This window comes from Temnothorax nylanderi, unplaced genomic scaffold, assembly GCF_030848795.1.
Source record: "Temnothorax nylanderi isolate EJ_2023f unplaced genomic scaffold, tnyl_v1.0 TNYL_tig0350_pilon, whole genome shotgun sequence".
In the NCBI taxonomy this organism is placed as follows: Eukaryota; Metazoa; Arthropoda; class Insecta; order Hymenoptera; family Formicidae; genus Temnothorax; species Temnothorax nylanderi.
The window spans coordinates 2,501-19,220 of record NW_027249412.1 but is presented as its reverse complement, the minus strand read 5'-3'; the positions used below and the strand labels follow the sequence as shown (position 1 = coordinate 19,220).

At 40.7% G+C, this 16,720-nt stretch overlaps 1 protein-coding gene and 1 long non-coding RNA gene across 2 annotated transcripts; both read left to right on the top strand.

Annotated features, from left to right (window-relative positions):
- The first annotated feature begins 10,686 nt into the window (after window positions 1-10,686).
- On the top strand, window positions 10,687-11,517 carry LOC139781646 (uncharacterized). The gene is made up of 3 exons (XR_011720606.1): window positions 10,687-11,060; window positions 11,182-11,326; window positions 11,439-11,517. It is a non-coding gene; the product is annotated as an uncharacterized lncRNA (long non-coding RNA).
- Window positions 11,518-11,554: 37 nt separating this feature from the next.
- LOC139781645 (uncharacterized) lies at window positions 11,555-13,004 on the top strand. Its single transcript, XM_071720505.1, has 5 exons — window positions 11,555-11,579; window positions 11,680-11,757; window positions 11,959-12,060; window positions 12,318-12,392; window positions 12,607-13,004. The coding sequence occupies exons 1-5, from the start codon at window positions 11,555-11,557 to the stop codon at window positions 12,732-12,734; spliced, it is 408 nt and encodes a 135-aa protein (XP_071576606.1). The 3' UTR covers window positions 12,735-13,004.
- Window positions 13,005-16,720: the final 3,716 nt, after the last annotated feature.

Genomic DNA, 16,720 nt, shown 5'->3' with positions numbered 1-16,720 from the left:
TTTTGAATTATTTATACAGGAAAAAAGGTTGTTGCATGTACTATTTAGAGTTAAATCGACGATGCTTAAGCCTCACAAACTCACCACGAAGGAACAGTTGTTCGTTATCGTGCTATATCATGTAGTGAATTGTGTTGGTTGCAATACTGTCTTATCTCAGTTGTCACTTTGTCGTTGTAGTGAGAATATCGTAAAAGTTGCAAAATGAGTGACTTATTTGCAGTTGTTTGTTACTTATTTGCAATTTTTATTCAAAACTTTAAATCGTCTCCTAAAAAATCACATTTTTGAGTTATATCACTGTTGCAGAAAATGAGCGAATTATGTACAAGGTGAATTTTTTAAATTGACACCTAAATATCTCAAAACCCGTAAGTTTTAGAAGAAAACGTTTTCGACAAAAGTTGTTTGGTTCTAAGGGGGAAAGAAGATAGGAATATTAGTTAGACTTTGGATAGCATCGGGTAGTATATAGACCTTACGTCTATATCGGGTAGTATATAGACCTTACGTTCGTAGTTTATATGTCAAATAAATATCAGCGTAAATTACATATTGTTGTATATACGTTTTATATATGTGTTTTATACATTTAATACATGTGCATTCATATACATGTATTAATTAACATTAGATATATGTATATTATACATTGTAACGGCCTATCTTTGTGGATCGAACACGGACTAGCTCGCCGGATCAGGAGTTCGATAGAAGACCCAGAGACAACAATAAGTTTACCGCACACTCAAGAGTTTATTCGATCTTGTACATACAGCAAGTGACGGGACGCTAAACCATTACGTGTGCATTGCAATTAAAACTACGGTGACGGAACGCGGTATTACGATACGGGGCGGACGCGATATTTACAGCGAACAATAGTGCATGTGCACTCGGCGCGGTATAAAGAGAGAACGGAACGCGGTATTACACGGTGTGACGAAACGCGGTATATTACAACGGCAGGTAGTGCGTGTGCACTCGGCGCGGTATATTACAATGTAACGCGGTACGAAATGGAATACGGTATTTACAGGGTTGTGCATATGCACGCGGCATGCAACGAAACGCAGTACTGTAGAGTGTATCGCGGGAGATGTACAGGAGCCCCGGGGCTACGGTAACGAGAGTCCTCGTAACGAGGCCGAGCGTGCTCGACCCCGCGTAACCGTGCCGTCGGGAGTTCGTGTGCGGGAGTTCGGGGACCCGAGAGTGCTCGATCGAGGCTCAGAGCTCTGGACCCCGTTGGTGTGTCGCCCTAGGATTCGGTAGGTTGGCTTCGTTGGGAGTAGCGGAACGCTGGCGTGAAGACGAAGTCAAATCTCTCGCCGGAGCGCCGGCTTATATATGCCGGCGCGGTGGGTCTGGTGGGAGGGAGGCCGATCTCCAGGCGAGTCGCGCGGGGGTACGCTTAGGCGCGCTCGCCTTCGGCGCGGATTGGCTTGTCGGCGCCGCGCGGGGAAAGCACCGGTGCCGCGTTTTACGTTTAAAAAAATCGGTCGGGCGGCATCCGGCGGTTGGTGATCGGGAACGATGCCTTGAAAAAGGACGCATTGTTACAACATACAGAAACTGCTTTTAATAGGCATAGATGTTCCATGGATTTATACATCTAATATATACATGCGCATGTATTACATATTTTGTTCTGTGTGAAATTGCACATAGTTTAATCTTGTGACTAAAGTTATAAAAATATTAATCTACTTATCATTCTGAAGGTTCTACCTCGCAAGCCTCATATTGGACAGCTTTACTCTGTACATATACGATACATGGATACAGTAAGATATTTTATTTATTCAAATCATTAAGTTTTTAAAGCACCAGAAATAAATAATGTAACCTTTCCAGGGTATTGCAACATTATACGTTATGTGTGAAAAACGTACAGCTACTTTGTATGATGCTTTATGGGATAAGATTATACAGTTGGTACCACAACTTGAAGAAAACGTTAAATTTATAATGAGCGATTTTGAAATGGCTGCAATAAAATCACTGAATCAAAAATTTCCCAGAGCAAAATTAAGTGGATGTTGGTTCCATTTTAATCAGGTACATACAATCATTTATCAGTGATATATTTAATGTATTGTATTAATATGTACATACAATCAGATGCATATAATTTAAAAAATGTAGGAATTGTTGTGACCGGAACAACGAATGAAATCATAAAAAGTTAAAATATAGCCACTTACTACTTGGGCTGTGTTAACGGTCGCCACTGTATTTTCAGGCTTAAATACAGAAACCTGGTTCAACTGCGTTGCCCCGTCCTTCCTTCTCAGCAAGATGGCTGTCGTTTCTATGTCGCGGACGTGTTCAAGGCCGTCGGCCACGCCCTTGTTAAGCGAAGCGTATATACGTAATATCGGATAGGATGTTCACTGGGGTCGCGAATGAATATTTGTTTTTTTTATTATAAACAAATAACAATTTATTAATTAATATTGTACAGCATCTCTCTTCGCGCGCGTGTTCGCTCGATCGCGTGGGAATACGTCGAGTTGTTATCGAAACGCCGCTTTCTTTGTACGGATCGTAATGATATAAATAAGCGCAATAGGAATCTCCCGTATCACGCACTCACTGTCTCTATGAATGTATAAATCACGCTACTAACGCTAGCGGATAACGGGATAAGAACGCCTTTTTCGATTTGTATGACGCAACCGTGATACGTGTTAACGTCTCGAAAGTTCACGACGGACTGTCCGTGATAATATTTCGTTCACGCTACTAACGCTAGCGGATAACGGGATAAGAACGCCTTTTCCGATTTGTATGACGCAACACGTGTTGACGCCTCGAAAACTCACGACGGACTGTCCGGGAGGAACGGGTTGAGTTCTCCCACCTTAGACTCACGCATGCGCTGAGTCCTCATTTTAGGCGCGCAACTTTCGCACTGGCGACACGTACCTTGGGGTGTAGATGGTACGACTCCATCTGCACTTCGTACACCGAGTCGCTCTTGGGACTCGGCACCTTTTCATGAGATGCTACACTAAAGTGCAACGGCGCGACTTGGCTTTCGCACTCGCGTGAACCAAACGCGTCGCTGCACGCAAACTTCGCGCAAGCGAACCAGAAGTCACTCGATTAGCATCGAGTGACTCTCAACGTCACAACAGACAAATCCTATGAAACCAGGTAAGTATTAATTTTCTCTTTCTTTCAGGTACCCAGGATCGCTATGGAATCGTCTCATCTAATCACCGGAGTCGGTGTAATAAAGGTAAGTATAAAAGGTAAGTATAACGCGGCTTAAAATTACCGCACGCATAATCGCGTAATAATAAATTCTTAAATCGACAGGGAATATTGTTATAATATCAAAAACATGAATATAATATTAAATTGGCTGAATACCGTCTAAAAGTGTAGAAAGTTCACAAAAGTGTAATAAAGTGTAACTGAATATAATGAAAATCAATGCATAACGCAATGTGAAATAAATCTTTGCCTGGAACAACTTCATTTGGCCGTTCTCTCTTCCGTGAGATGTAACTGTAAATAATACATGTGAAATTTAATGAATTTAACGAATCTGCACTCGGAGTGCTAAAAGTGTATCAAAAGTGTAATTGCCGTGGCTGGCTCATCTCGCACGCTTATTCTAAGACGTCGAGTGTAGAAAGTGTAAAAGGTGTTGCACCTTTCGGTGGCTCGGTCTCGCACGCTGAAATCTAACATGCAGGTGTAAATGGTGTAGAAAGTGTTGCACCTTTCGGTGGCTTCGTCTCGCCCGCTGAAATCTATCATGCAGGTGTAAAAAGTGTCAAAAGTGTTGTTAAAGTGTAGAGCCTTCGCCGGCTCGTCTCGCACGCTGAAATTGACATGCAAGTGTAGAAAGTGTCAAAAGTGTAAACAAAGGTGTAGAGCCTTCGCTGGCTCGTCTCGCACGCTGAATCTTAGAAACAGGTGTAGGTAGTGTATCAAAGTGTACTGAAAGTGTAATCGCTTGAAACGCGTTAAATTATGTGAACTTTCGCTACATACTCGGGAATTCGTCCCGCTCGTTGTTTGTATTAGTATTATAAATGAAATTAAATAAATGAAATATCTTTTAAACGAATTGTATCGTCCAGCTGTCATTCTTTGATCAGCCGTGGATCTACTCCTACGCCTAGTATTAATATGTAGAGTGTAAATAATAAATATAGTGTTATGACCATGTCTGTGTCAGGGAAATTGATAATTAATGGAAAAAATATGATTATTGAAATTATTAAGAATTCTGAAAGTCTCATGTTAAAAATTGTGGTTTTGAACTATTTCTCGCTGCGTAAACTAATAGGATCATATATATTATGAAAATTGTAAAAAGTATCAGGATAAACGTTATAATTGTTATGTAAAATCTGTCTGTGGGCATTTTTAATAACTCTTGTTTGAATATATTAAAATTATAATGCAAATCAATGCTACTGCAAAAGAAATGAATGTTAGCGTTATTATTGTTATCTTGCACCTCTCTGGATGCATTATTTCACTTTGAAATGGATTCTCTAGGAATGGGATACGTAAGTGGAGTAATTATATGTGTTTATGTGTAAAATCTCTTTTCTTTATTATAAAGTGTTGTTTTGTACCTTGTGGTGTGTAAAAAGTGTATGTATCTTATTGTTTAAACTCGTTGGCTCGCTGCCATATATTTGTCTCAAACTTATTTGTGCTTAATGCACTTTCTCGACTATTCGTCGCGTATCACGTTATAAAATAATAAAAAATTAAAATGACTCTAATATCTGATTATAAATAAAACTTGTGAATTAAAAGACTTTGAGTATAGGTACTCGCTGGTACATTAATAAAAGGAATATCGTATCTTTACAGCTGTGTGTATTCGCTCTTCTCGCTCTGGTCCTGCTGGCTGTTCTGTTCCTGTTGCAACTCCTGCTGCACTTCCACCTCCGCTGCGAAAATCTGGCTACCGGGCGATGTGGTCTCGATGATCTCTGCTCTGCCCCTCGCCATCAGCCTCTGAACCTCCTCGTCGGGTAATTCCTCAAACTGAGGTGACCCCCTCGTGCCCTCGTCTGCTGTCGGGCTTGCCTGAGTTAATAATTCTCGTTCAGCCTCCTCGGGTTGTCCACTCGGCTGCACCTTTTGTACTTTCGTTGCCCCGTTGTTGTGGGACATGATAGGCGTCAGACCGGTAGATTCCCGGCTCTCTTGGGAAATTGAGGGTAAAACCTGCGATTTCATTGTCAAGTTAATAAACATTAAATTAAGAAATATTAGGTATAAAATATTTTTAAAAATTGTAATCTTTTTCATTATATTATGCTCTATTACTTTTTACTTTATTTTGATGTAGTTTGCAGTTTTACATACATTTTTTGTATATCATTCTATTTTTGATTGTTTTCAACAGCTTTTCCTAATTTTTTAATTTCCTGTTGTGAGCGCACAACGTATTCACGATAAAGTATGGCACCTGGCAACACCGAGGGCCGGATTACTGGGTAATCCGACCCTAGCGACGAGGACCGATGACGCGAAAGCCAGCACGCGTTGCGGTAATGACCATATATGGTCATTCGGGATATCACCAGCCCGCTAGGACGTTGATCGCGAAGTCAAAATCGCTGACTGCTAAGTCAGCAATGCCGAGGCGATAAAAAGCCCGCCCTTCCAAGGAACGGCGGGCAGTCTACGAACCAAGCGCGTACCGCGAGACAACGAAACGTGAAGTGTAACCCGCAAGTCAGGGTAGTGTAAATACACAATTATATCAATAAAACTATCTTTTATTTAACGCGACTGCAAACTCAATATCGCCAGTGTCCTCTCTCCCTAATCGGCGGATCCAAAGAACTCGGTGCCGGCCCTGATCTCCAATTCAAGGCGGCGGCACAACAATTGGTGGCAGCGGTGGGATCTGCTAACCGGACGAGAGGACATCCTGCCAGACTTACGCCTGCAAAAGGAGCGGATCATTAAAAGGCGGTAAAACATCCCGAATTCCGCCCCGTCCGAAACGCATCGTTCCTGCACAGCGAACCAGCACTGCGCGCGATAGAATATAGCTCGCGAAGTCCCGTGCGCGTCAATAGAAATACCGATAGCGAAACATTAGACCGCGTGCGACGGAATTTAGACTCACAATTTTCGGACGATAGCACACCGGTGCTAGAACTGCACCCGAACGTCATTATAGAGCGGGAATTTCCGTTCGACGAAATAGACGCAAGTTTAACGCGTGAAAATAACAATAATAATTGCGGTAACAGCGACGATAGACTGACCCCGACACACGCAGACGCACACAGATTGCCTCCGACCGACGGTGACGCACGATCGGACACCTCGACCGACACACAAAGCGAGAACTCCGGAAGAGGAGAATTCTCCCTGACTTCATACGACAGCGATATATTTGACCCCGCGGAAGAGGATTATACCCCCCGGGCCAACACGATGAGCCAGCCACGAGCTGCCGCGACCATCGCACCGCGTGAGGACATAGCACCCGCGCAGATTAACGCAGAAATAGAGCGGCTCAGATCCGCGACAAACGGGCGACCGTCCGAGATTGATCAAAGTCGAGCCCCCGAGCCGACGCGAGCAAGCCCAGGAGCAATAGACTCCGTGCTCAGCGACATCCAGCGCATAATGCGCGACATGCATGATCGCATAAACCGTGCAGAGGCCGCGGAATTCGAGCGCTCTGTCGAACTCCTTCGCGCAGTGCGCGATGTACAGGACCGCGTAAGCAGGCTAGAAGCTGTAAACTATGAGCGCCCCGACGAAATAGGTCGCCGCGGACGCAGCCAAGGTCCTCTGGACATTACCTACGGGCGCACGCAGACCGACGTCCGGAACCAACCGGGACATCACCTCGGGTGCCTTAGCCTAAAGGACGCCCGAAACATGATACCCGAGATAGACGGAGAATCCCGGGAACGCATCCGCGAATTTCTGAACGCCAGTAATTACGCAATGAAGAACATACACCCCGCGGATGAACCGACACTTCTGGAGGCAATGTTATGCACCAAATTTAAAGGCAAAGCCATGATAGATTTTGACACGCGCGATATTCATGATTTTGCGCAGTTAAAACGCGAACTAGAAACAGAATATCTAGGCAAGCGCAGTATGACCCACCTGCAACTAGAGTTTAACTCCCTAAAGCAAAAATCGGGGGAAAGCGCGCAGGAATTCGGGCGACGCGTAGAAAAACTAGCGCGAGAACTATATGAAGCCATGGAGGAAGGCCAAGGGCACTCACAAGAGCAGCAGAAGGCCATTCTCGACAGTATAAAGGTGCAGGCCCTCCACAATTACCAGATCGGGCTGCACGAGGACATTAAAATGGTAGTCAGGGCGCAGCGATACCAAACTTTGCAGGAAGCAATAACCGGCGCCACGTCAGAGGAGAAATGGAAGGGACTTCCTCAGCGCTCGACATATAATACCGACCGAAACAAAAACGGTCAGGAGCAAACCCGACAAGCCCGAAGCGTTGGAATTGAATGCGATAAATGCGGAAAGCTAGGCCATAGCGGACAAGAATGCCGCACTAGCCGATACGCCAATAGATATTCTCTCCCGAGGGCAGAAAAACCCCGCGGAATAAATACTGTTGAGAAATATTGTTTCCACTGCAAGAAAGAGGGGCACAATCGGGATGATTGTTGGCAGCTAAACGGCCGACCCGAAAGGGAACGGATTCGCCAATCTAATTATAATACACGTGAAAGGAAACCGATAAATTCGACAGAAAAGATTCGAGGAAATAAGACACCGGAGCCGGACGATGAAACGTCAATTAGCGACAGCAGCAGCAGCAGCAGCAGCAGCGGCAGCGACAAAGAAGAGAAACAGAGAAAACATAAGACGCGCCACGCGCGCGAGTATAAGGTTACTCAAGTGACGAGCAAAACTGATAACAATTATAATCTCGATCTCGTAACACTCCCGATGCAAGAAGCAACTAAGGGAAAACTAAAATTTTTGCTTGATTCCGGAGCCGCCATCACCTTTGTCAAGGTAGGAAAATTAAAAGATAAGACTAAAATACGAGAAAAGAAAATAGCGCTGACCGGCGTAACTGGACATCAAATATACACCCTCGGAAAAATACGAGCCACAATACTCGCAGGCAAGGAAACACTACGGCATACGATATACGTAGTACGAGACGACTTCCCGATGGACTACGAAAGCATTCTAGGAATCGACTTTCTGAAAAAACATCGAGCCGTTCCCAACCACGCCGAAAATCGATTGAAAATCGGTATTGCAAAGTTTAAACTCCAACCGTGTAAAACGCTAATTCTATTGCCCCGCGGTAAAACGATAATACAAACGGCAGCTGCAGATCGAAATAGAATAGGTATGGTAAAACGCGTAAAACCTAATTCTGGAGTCTTTATCGGAAGTTGCACGGTAAAACCGATAGATTCTTTCTGTCCAATAAGCGTAGTAAACCTAAAGGAGAATCCCGTCGAAATATTCACGCCGCAGGTAACTCTAGAAGAGCGCAACTCAACTCAAGAACGACGCGAGAAATCACGTAAAAAACGCATGAAAATTTTAAATAATAAAAAGAAGAAGGCGGTAGAGCAGAGATGCGACGATTTTTGCGATATATTTCAGTTGGAAAACGATAAGGTAACACACACCACGGCGGTAAAACATGAGATCACGACGCGAGCTATAGCGCACCGACGAACGTCCGCCCACCCGAGAAGCATAAAGAAAAAATTAATGACATAAATTATATAATCAAAAAGGGACGAAAGACGTTACGCGTCCACGCTAACCGTCTAAAGGCCTTTATCGAAAACTAAGAAGGCAAAGAGACGAAGCATAAGCAAAAGACATAGCATAAGGACAACACAGTAATAAATATAAACGAAAACTTACGATTAATCCCGACGGGGAGCACCGTGCCCCCGCCCAGCCATCAAACGATCGCGACCGGACAGCATAGGAGCACGACCCCTTCCAATCGGGGGGAGGCCACGAGCCCGAGAGCGCAAGAACGCTATCATGGGGTCGGTAGAACGATCCTCAAATCTCCAATAACGGCCTAAATTCAGCAACCAATCGGGCGCGGGCTCGCCATGCCGAATCGCAGCCTCCCAAAAAGCGGGAAGGAGACGAGCAGCACGACCAAGTGCCGGCGCGGCCGGCACCACCAAGACCGGGAGGGCATCATCCTCCTCCCCCTCGCCAGCCCGAATTTCATTGGGGTCCACCGCGGCGGCCCGATGTGGCCCCAAATCCAGAGGAGACATATCAGCGAAAAAGATAAAAAAGGAAAAGAAAAAACTTCACGAAGACTTCACCAGCGATAGACTCAGACTGAAGAGACTCTCCAAGCAAGATCAAAGTAACAGCCCCCTGACAGTCAGTGTCAGCGAAATTAAAGGATAACGAGACTTATCCTCTATCAGCACCTCGCAACAGGAGCATCGCCCACACCACCGTACGAGGTGACACAAATTATCAACGAGCCAGGTATCTATCTCGAAAGAATCGGACACCAACAACGATACGAATAGACGCAACCACATAATAGCCGCTATCCTAGCTGACTTCACGACAGACATAAACGATACGACAGACTAACATTAAAGAAAAACGAATTAAACAAATGTACGCGAGAAACTACTAAATTTATAAGCAAAAAAAAAAAAATTTCCGTGTATGTTGTAACTGCGAATGCACCAAGCGAGGTGCAGCCTTATGTAATTCAGTGTAATGAGATGCCAGGGTTTTTTTTCGAATAAGAATATCGTATATCCAATAGGTTCCGCGACCATAATAGTAGTAGTAAGCATTATACTTGTAATTATTTACGTAATAAAGGAAATTAGAGTGTAACCTCCCAGGAAAAAGAAAATCACAAATAAATAAATAACGAAAAACTTCGAACACCACAGTTTTTCTTTTTCCGCGGGGGGAGGGATGTTGTGAGCGCACAACGTATTCACGATAAAGTATGGCACCTGGCAACACCGAGGGCCGGATTACTGGGTAATCCGACCCTAGCGACGAGGACCGATGACGCGAAAGCCAGCACGCGTCGCGGTAATGACCATATATGGTCATTCGGGATATCACCAGCCCGCTAGGACGTTGATCGCGAAGTCAAAATCGCTGACTGCTAAGTCAGCAATGCCGAGGCGATAAAAAGCCCGCCCTTCCAAGGAACGGCGGGCAGTCTAAGAACCAAGCGCGTACCGCGAGACAACGAAACGTAAAGTGTAACCCGTAAGTCAGGGTAGTGTAAATACACAATTATATCAATAAAACTATCTTTTATTTAACGCGACTGCAAACTCAATATCGCCAGTGTCCTCTCTCCCTAATCGGCGGATCCAAAGAACTCGGTGCCGGCCCTGATCTCCAATTCAAGGCGGCGGCACAACATTCCGTCAGCGTAACTTTCTCATATTTTTTTCATTTTTGTTACCGTAACATCCTTATGTCATTTTGTAGGAACTTTCTATATCACACATTTTCAGAGGGGTATTTACCTGGCATTTTCTTATATTCTTTAAAAATACTTTCACAGTGATATACTTTTTACAAAAATAAAATATAAAAACTATAAATAGTATTTTATCACGCAATTCAGAATTATTATTTCTTCTGCCTCCGTGTATATGGCGCGAGATACTACCGTATTTTTATTTATCATGATCATTACAAATGTGACTTCATTACATTACTTAATTTCAATTATATTTCTTTCATTTTCTTGCAGGCTGTCCTGCGTAAGTGGCGAAAACTACGCCTTTCAGAGGTTCCACGAACTATACTATCAATGACAATGGTATTGCCTTTATTACCATCAAACATGTTTCAAGAAGCTTTACACATTATACAAGCTGAAGCTGACCTACTTTCTCGTGAATATCCGGATATTTTATGTTTCAAGTCCTATCTGAGGCTTACTTGGTCAAATATGGCATCAAAAATTAGTACTTTTGATTGTCCAATACGCACTAATAACATAGTAGAAAGTTTTCATAATACTGCAGTGTACAAACTAGGCACAAGAAATATAAATGTTTGGACGTTTTTGGGTAATTTTATATCAAAATATACATACTTTTACAGAATAATTATTCTCTGTTCTAATGTTATATTCTTAAGAATTTATACATTAATGTTATGTGTTCTAATTATTCTACCTCTTCTCCTTAGAAAAATTAAAAAATTTAATACTCGATCAAGAACTAGATTTTCGTCGCTTGCAAATTGGTGTTCGAGCTCGACGAACCCGTACCCGGGCAAGTAGAGAACGTGATATCAAAATACATAATATGCAGGAAGATCTAGTTCATAAAAGGTATTATTTTTAAATCTTCCTTGTAATTTTTTTTTTAATTTACATTAATACGAGTTGACTAATAGATAATTATTATAAGATTATAATAAAACTCATCTTTAATCTTTTTAAGATTGCCACTGAAACAATTTTTGCTGATGTTTACCACGGACAATAAAATCTTTGAAATGGAACGATTGACATCATTTGACATTGTAAATTAACATATTTTTACTAGAAATTACAATAATGATTACATCCATTCATAGTTCCAGTTTTACTTTTTATTACATTCAATACAAATATAAATCTTGATCAATTAATATAATCAACTTACCCTAAACATATCTATAACTATGTTTCTTTTTTTCCAGAAGATGAATTGTCAAGTGATGTACAGATTGCAGACATAGAGTTCTTCTCGGATAATTTAAACAAAATATTTGAGACAGGTAAATAATGCTACTTTCTTTGGATGTAAAAATCTTAATAAATGTATTAAAATCTGTAATTTTATTCAAAAATTTTTTTATACTTTACTCCACTAGCTTAATTAAAAACATTTTGTATAAAAAGCAAAATTTGCTACAAGTTTTTAATAATATGTTTCCAGCTCAAACTTGCCTTGAAATAATTTTATATTTTAATTTTAGACAGACAAACTGGACGCACAAATACTAGACGTAGAAGATCTCGACGCATACGTGACATTCCATTATCTAGTGCAAGAGAGGAAGAAAATGAAGCAAATACAGGTAAGAAGAAGTACTTTGCCATTACTTTAATGTTTTATACGTTTTTGTACAAACAACTTTTTATGTTTTAAAAAATTTTATAGTTAATAATGCTTGCACATTTGTTGAGACTTATATAGCACGCAATAAATATTTACATAAAATTAAGGAATCTACAGCATTAGTCATTATTTTTAATTGGACAGTGAATTGATTAATACGCCAGATAATATTATTAGCAGCCTCTAACTATGCCTATAATTGTTTCTTCTTTTCAGAACATGAATTGTCAAGTGACACACAAACTGTACGTATGGAGTTCTTGGAGAATTTAAACGAAACGTTCGAGACAGGTAAATATTACTATTTTCATTATTTTCTTTGGATCCAAAAACTTAATAAGTATATTAAAGTCTATAATTTTATTCCAAATTCTTTTTCATACTTCACTTCACTAGGATAATTGAAAACATCTTGTATGAAAAGCAAATTTTGGTACAATTTTTATATAATATAATAATTTTACAGCTTAAACTTGCAAATAACTATTTTATATTTTAATTTTAGACCGACAAAGTGGATCTCAACGCGTATATGACATTCCATTATCTAGTCCAAGAGAGGAAGAAACTGGATCTCGACATGTACATGACATTTCATTATCTAGTCCAAAAGAGGAAGAGACTGGATCTTGACGCGTACATGACATTCCATTATCTAGTCCAAGAGAGGAAGAAACTGGATCTCGACGCGTACATGACATTCCATTATCTAGTCCAAGAGAGGAAGAAACTGGATCTCGACACGTACATGACACTTCATTATCTAGTCCAAGAGAGGAAGAAACTGGATCTCGACGCGTACATGACATTCCATTATCTAGTCTAAGAGAGGAAGAGACTGGATTTGAACGCGAATATGATATTCCATTATTTAGTCCAAGAGAAGAAGAAAATGAAGCAAATGCAGATAACAAGAAGGAATTAAGGAATATATAATTAAGGAAACTACAGCATTAATAATTATTTCTAATTAGAAAATAAATTGATTGATACGTAAGCTAATGTTTTTATTAGCAGCTCATAGGTTCTTTAAAATAAGATTTTTTGCATAAAGATGGAACAGCAATACTTTCAACTTTCCTCTTTTTCTTACAGATGATTCATCCATATATGAGGTGCCAGAAGATGATTATGGATATTGGTATGAAAATAACAACAATACTCATAGAGAAGACCTTCCATTCCATGCTATTAACAGAGATTACCAGAATTCTAACGTGTCAGAAGCAAAACCTTCCGAAGAAACTTGCACGGTGTGTCTTACTAATGAACGAACACATATTTTCATACCATGTGGTCATCTTGCTTGTTGCATTGAATGCATTGAAAAATTAGAAAGAAATCGATGTCCGATTTGAAATACTACTTATGAAAACTGTTTTCGAGTTAGAAGACCATAAAAATTGTCTTTGAGTCAAGCAATATTTTTTTGTTTACAAACACTGCTGTCTACTAATTTTAGAACAGTAGAATTTTAGAATAGAACAGAAAACGCTTTATTATTTTTATTTACTCTGTTTTAAAAACAAATTGACTTATATTTCTTACATTATTTAGAATGTATCTTAAATATCTGTATGTGCAATATTGCTTTGATTGCATCTGAAATATCTACTTATAATTCGAATTTTACAGGCAAAGTTATGCACTATGAAGTGCCGATATATAATAAGTCTACAAATTGTGTAATGCATACAGATATTTTTTATCCTAAACAAAAAAATGGAAACAGATAAAGATACCAAAGCCAAATGTTAATGTTATATGTAACTTATTGCTATAGTCATGCATGGTTTTCGTTGAAATTAATTGTTTTCTAAATTTAGCTATAAATCAATTATAACAAGACATTTTGCATTTTTTATGATTTGTTGTAATAATTAATATCTTTTAACATGCCTGATTATAGAAACTATAGTTCCTAATTAAACTTAATCATAATTAGTATACGTAAGTTCTCTGTTACCAAACATGGGCATTTTATTTTTTATACCAAAGATTTATGATAAGAAAGATATTTTGATAACTATTTCTTTTAATATTGTTACACATACGCTGTGATTACATGCGATTTTCTTTTATAACGTTTTATCGGAAAGATAACACTGCATATTATAATACTTTGTATTTGATTTAAAATGTTTAGTATAAGTATTGTTATACCGCTATATTGCGCTGAAGGCAGGTATAAAATAAAAATTGCGAATTTATGATACCAAAGATATTATATGCGATTTTCTTTAGTAACGTTTTATCGGAAAGATAACACTGTGTATTACAATTCTTCGTATTTCATTACAAATGTTTAGTATAAGTATTATTATACTGCTATATTGCGCAGAAGGCAGATATAAAATAAAAATTGGGCAAATTGCGGATTTATGATACACAAGATATTGTGATAACTATTTCTTTTAATATTGTTACGTATAGTACAAAGCGCTGTGATTATATGCGATTTTCTTTTGTAACGTTTTATCGGAGACAACACTATATATTATAATTCTTCGTATTTGATTTAAAATATATAAGTACAAGTATTGTTATACCGCTATTGCGCAGGAGGCAGGTATAAAATAAAAAATTGCGGAAATTGTCACAAATATACATACGTTTTATTAAACATAAATAGAGTTTGTAACTTTTATTTCCGTACATAAATCTTAATGTGTGTTATGTAATTTTTTATCCTTTTCTATTCTTATTCTTACCCATATACTATGAATCACTTCTGATCCCAAAGAACATTGCCAACATGTAAAAATAGTGAAAACTTGCAATTTTTAACCCGAGTATTCTCAATCACAACGATATGTCGCGCATTTTCGTGTCCAAATGCACAGGTCGCGTATTCTCGTGTCCAACTGCACAGGCCGCGCATTTTCGTGTCCAACTGCACAGGCCGCGCATTTTCGTGTCCAAGTGAACAGGTCGCTCATTTTCGTGTCCAAGTGCACAGGTCGCGTATTCTCGTGTCCAAGTGCACAGGCCGCGCATTTTCGTGTCCAACTGCACAGGCCGCGCATTTTCGTGTTTAAGTGAACAGGTCGCTCATTTTCGTGTGCAAGTGAACAGGTCGCGCATTTTCGTGTGCAAGTGAACAGGTCGCGCATTCTCGTGTCCAAGTGAACAGGCCGCGCATTTTCGTGTCCAAGTGAACAGATCGCGCATTTCGGTGTCCAAGTGAACAGGCCGCGCATTTTCGTGTCCAAGTGAACAGATCGTGCATTTCGGTGTCCAAGTGAACAGGCCGCGCATTTTCGTGTCCAAGTGAACAGATCGCGCATTTTCGTGTGCAAGTGAACAGGTCGCGCATTCTTGTGTCCAAGTGAACAGGCCGCGCATTTTCGTGTGCAAGTGAACAGGTCGCGCATTTTCGTGTCCAAGTGAACAGGCCGCGCATTTTCGTGTCCAAGTGAACAGATCGCGCATTTCGGTGTCCAAGTGAACAGGCCGCGCATTTTCGTGTCCAAGTGAACAGATCGCGCATTTCGGTGTCCAAGTGAACAGGCCGCGCATTTTCGTGTCCAAGTGAACAGATCGCGCATTTTCGTGTCCAAGTGAACAGATCGTGCATTTCGGTGTCCAAGTGAACAGGCCGCGCATTTTCGTGTGCAAGTGAACAGGTCGCGCATTCTCGTGTCCAAGTGAACAGATAGTGTATTTTCGTGTCCAAGTGAACAGGTCGCGCATTCTTGTGTCCAAGTGAACAGGCCGCGCATTCTCGTGTCCAAGTGAACAGGCTGCGCATTTTCGTGTCCAAGTGAACAGATCGTGTATTTTCGTGTCCAAGTGAACAGGTCGCGAATTCTCGTGTCCAACTGCACAGGCCGCGCATTTTCGTGTGCAAGTGAACAGGTCGCGCATTCTCGTGTCCAAGTGAACAGGCCGCGCATTCTCGTGTCCAAGTGAACAGGCCGCGCATTTTCGTGTTTAAGTGAACCGTGTTCAAATAAACCGTGTCCAAATAAACGGTGTCCAAACGAACAGTGTTCAAATAACCCGTGTCCAAACGAACTGTGTCCAATTCGCCGTGTCCAAACGAACGGTGTCCAATTCACCGTGTCCAAATGAGTCGTGTCCAAATGAACCGTGTCCAAATGAACCGTGTCCAAATGAACCGTGTCCAAATGAACCGTGTCCAAATGAACCGTGTCCAAATGAACGGTATCCAAATGAACCGTGTCCATATAAACGGTGTCCATTTGATCGTGTCCAAATGACCGTGTCCAAATGAACGGTGTATAAGTGCGCCTCTCCCGAGCCTTTGCCGGCTCGTCTCGCACGCTGAATCTAAGAAACAGGTGTAGGTGGTGTATAAAAGTGTAATGAAAGTGTAATCGCTTGAAACGCGTTAAAAGATGTGAACTTTCACCATGTACTCGGGAATTCGTCCCGCTCGTTATTCGTGGTAATAATATAATTGAAATTAAGTAAATAAAATATATCTTAAATGAATCGTGTTGCCCAGCTGTCACTCTTGGATCAGCCGCGGATCTACTCCTATACCTAGGATTATTATGTAGAGTGTAAATAATATGTAAAGTGTAATGACCATGTCTGTGTCAGGGAAATTTATGAATAAAGGAAAAAATATAATGAATGAAACTATTATGAAT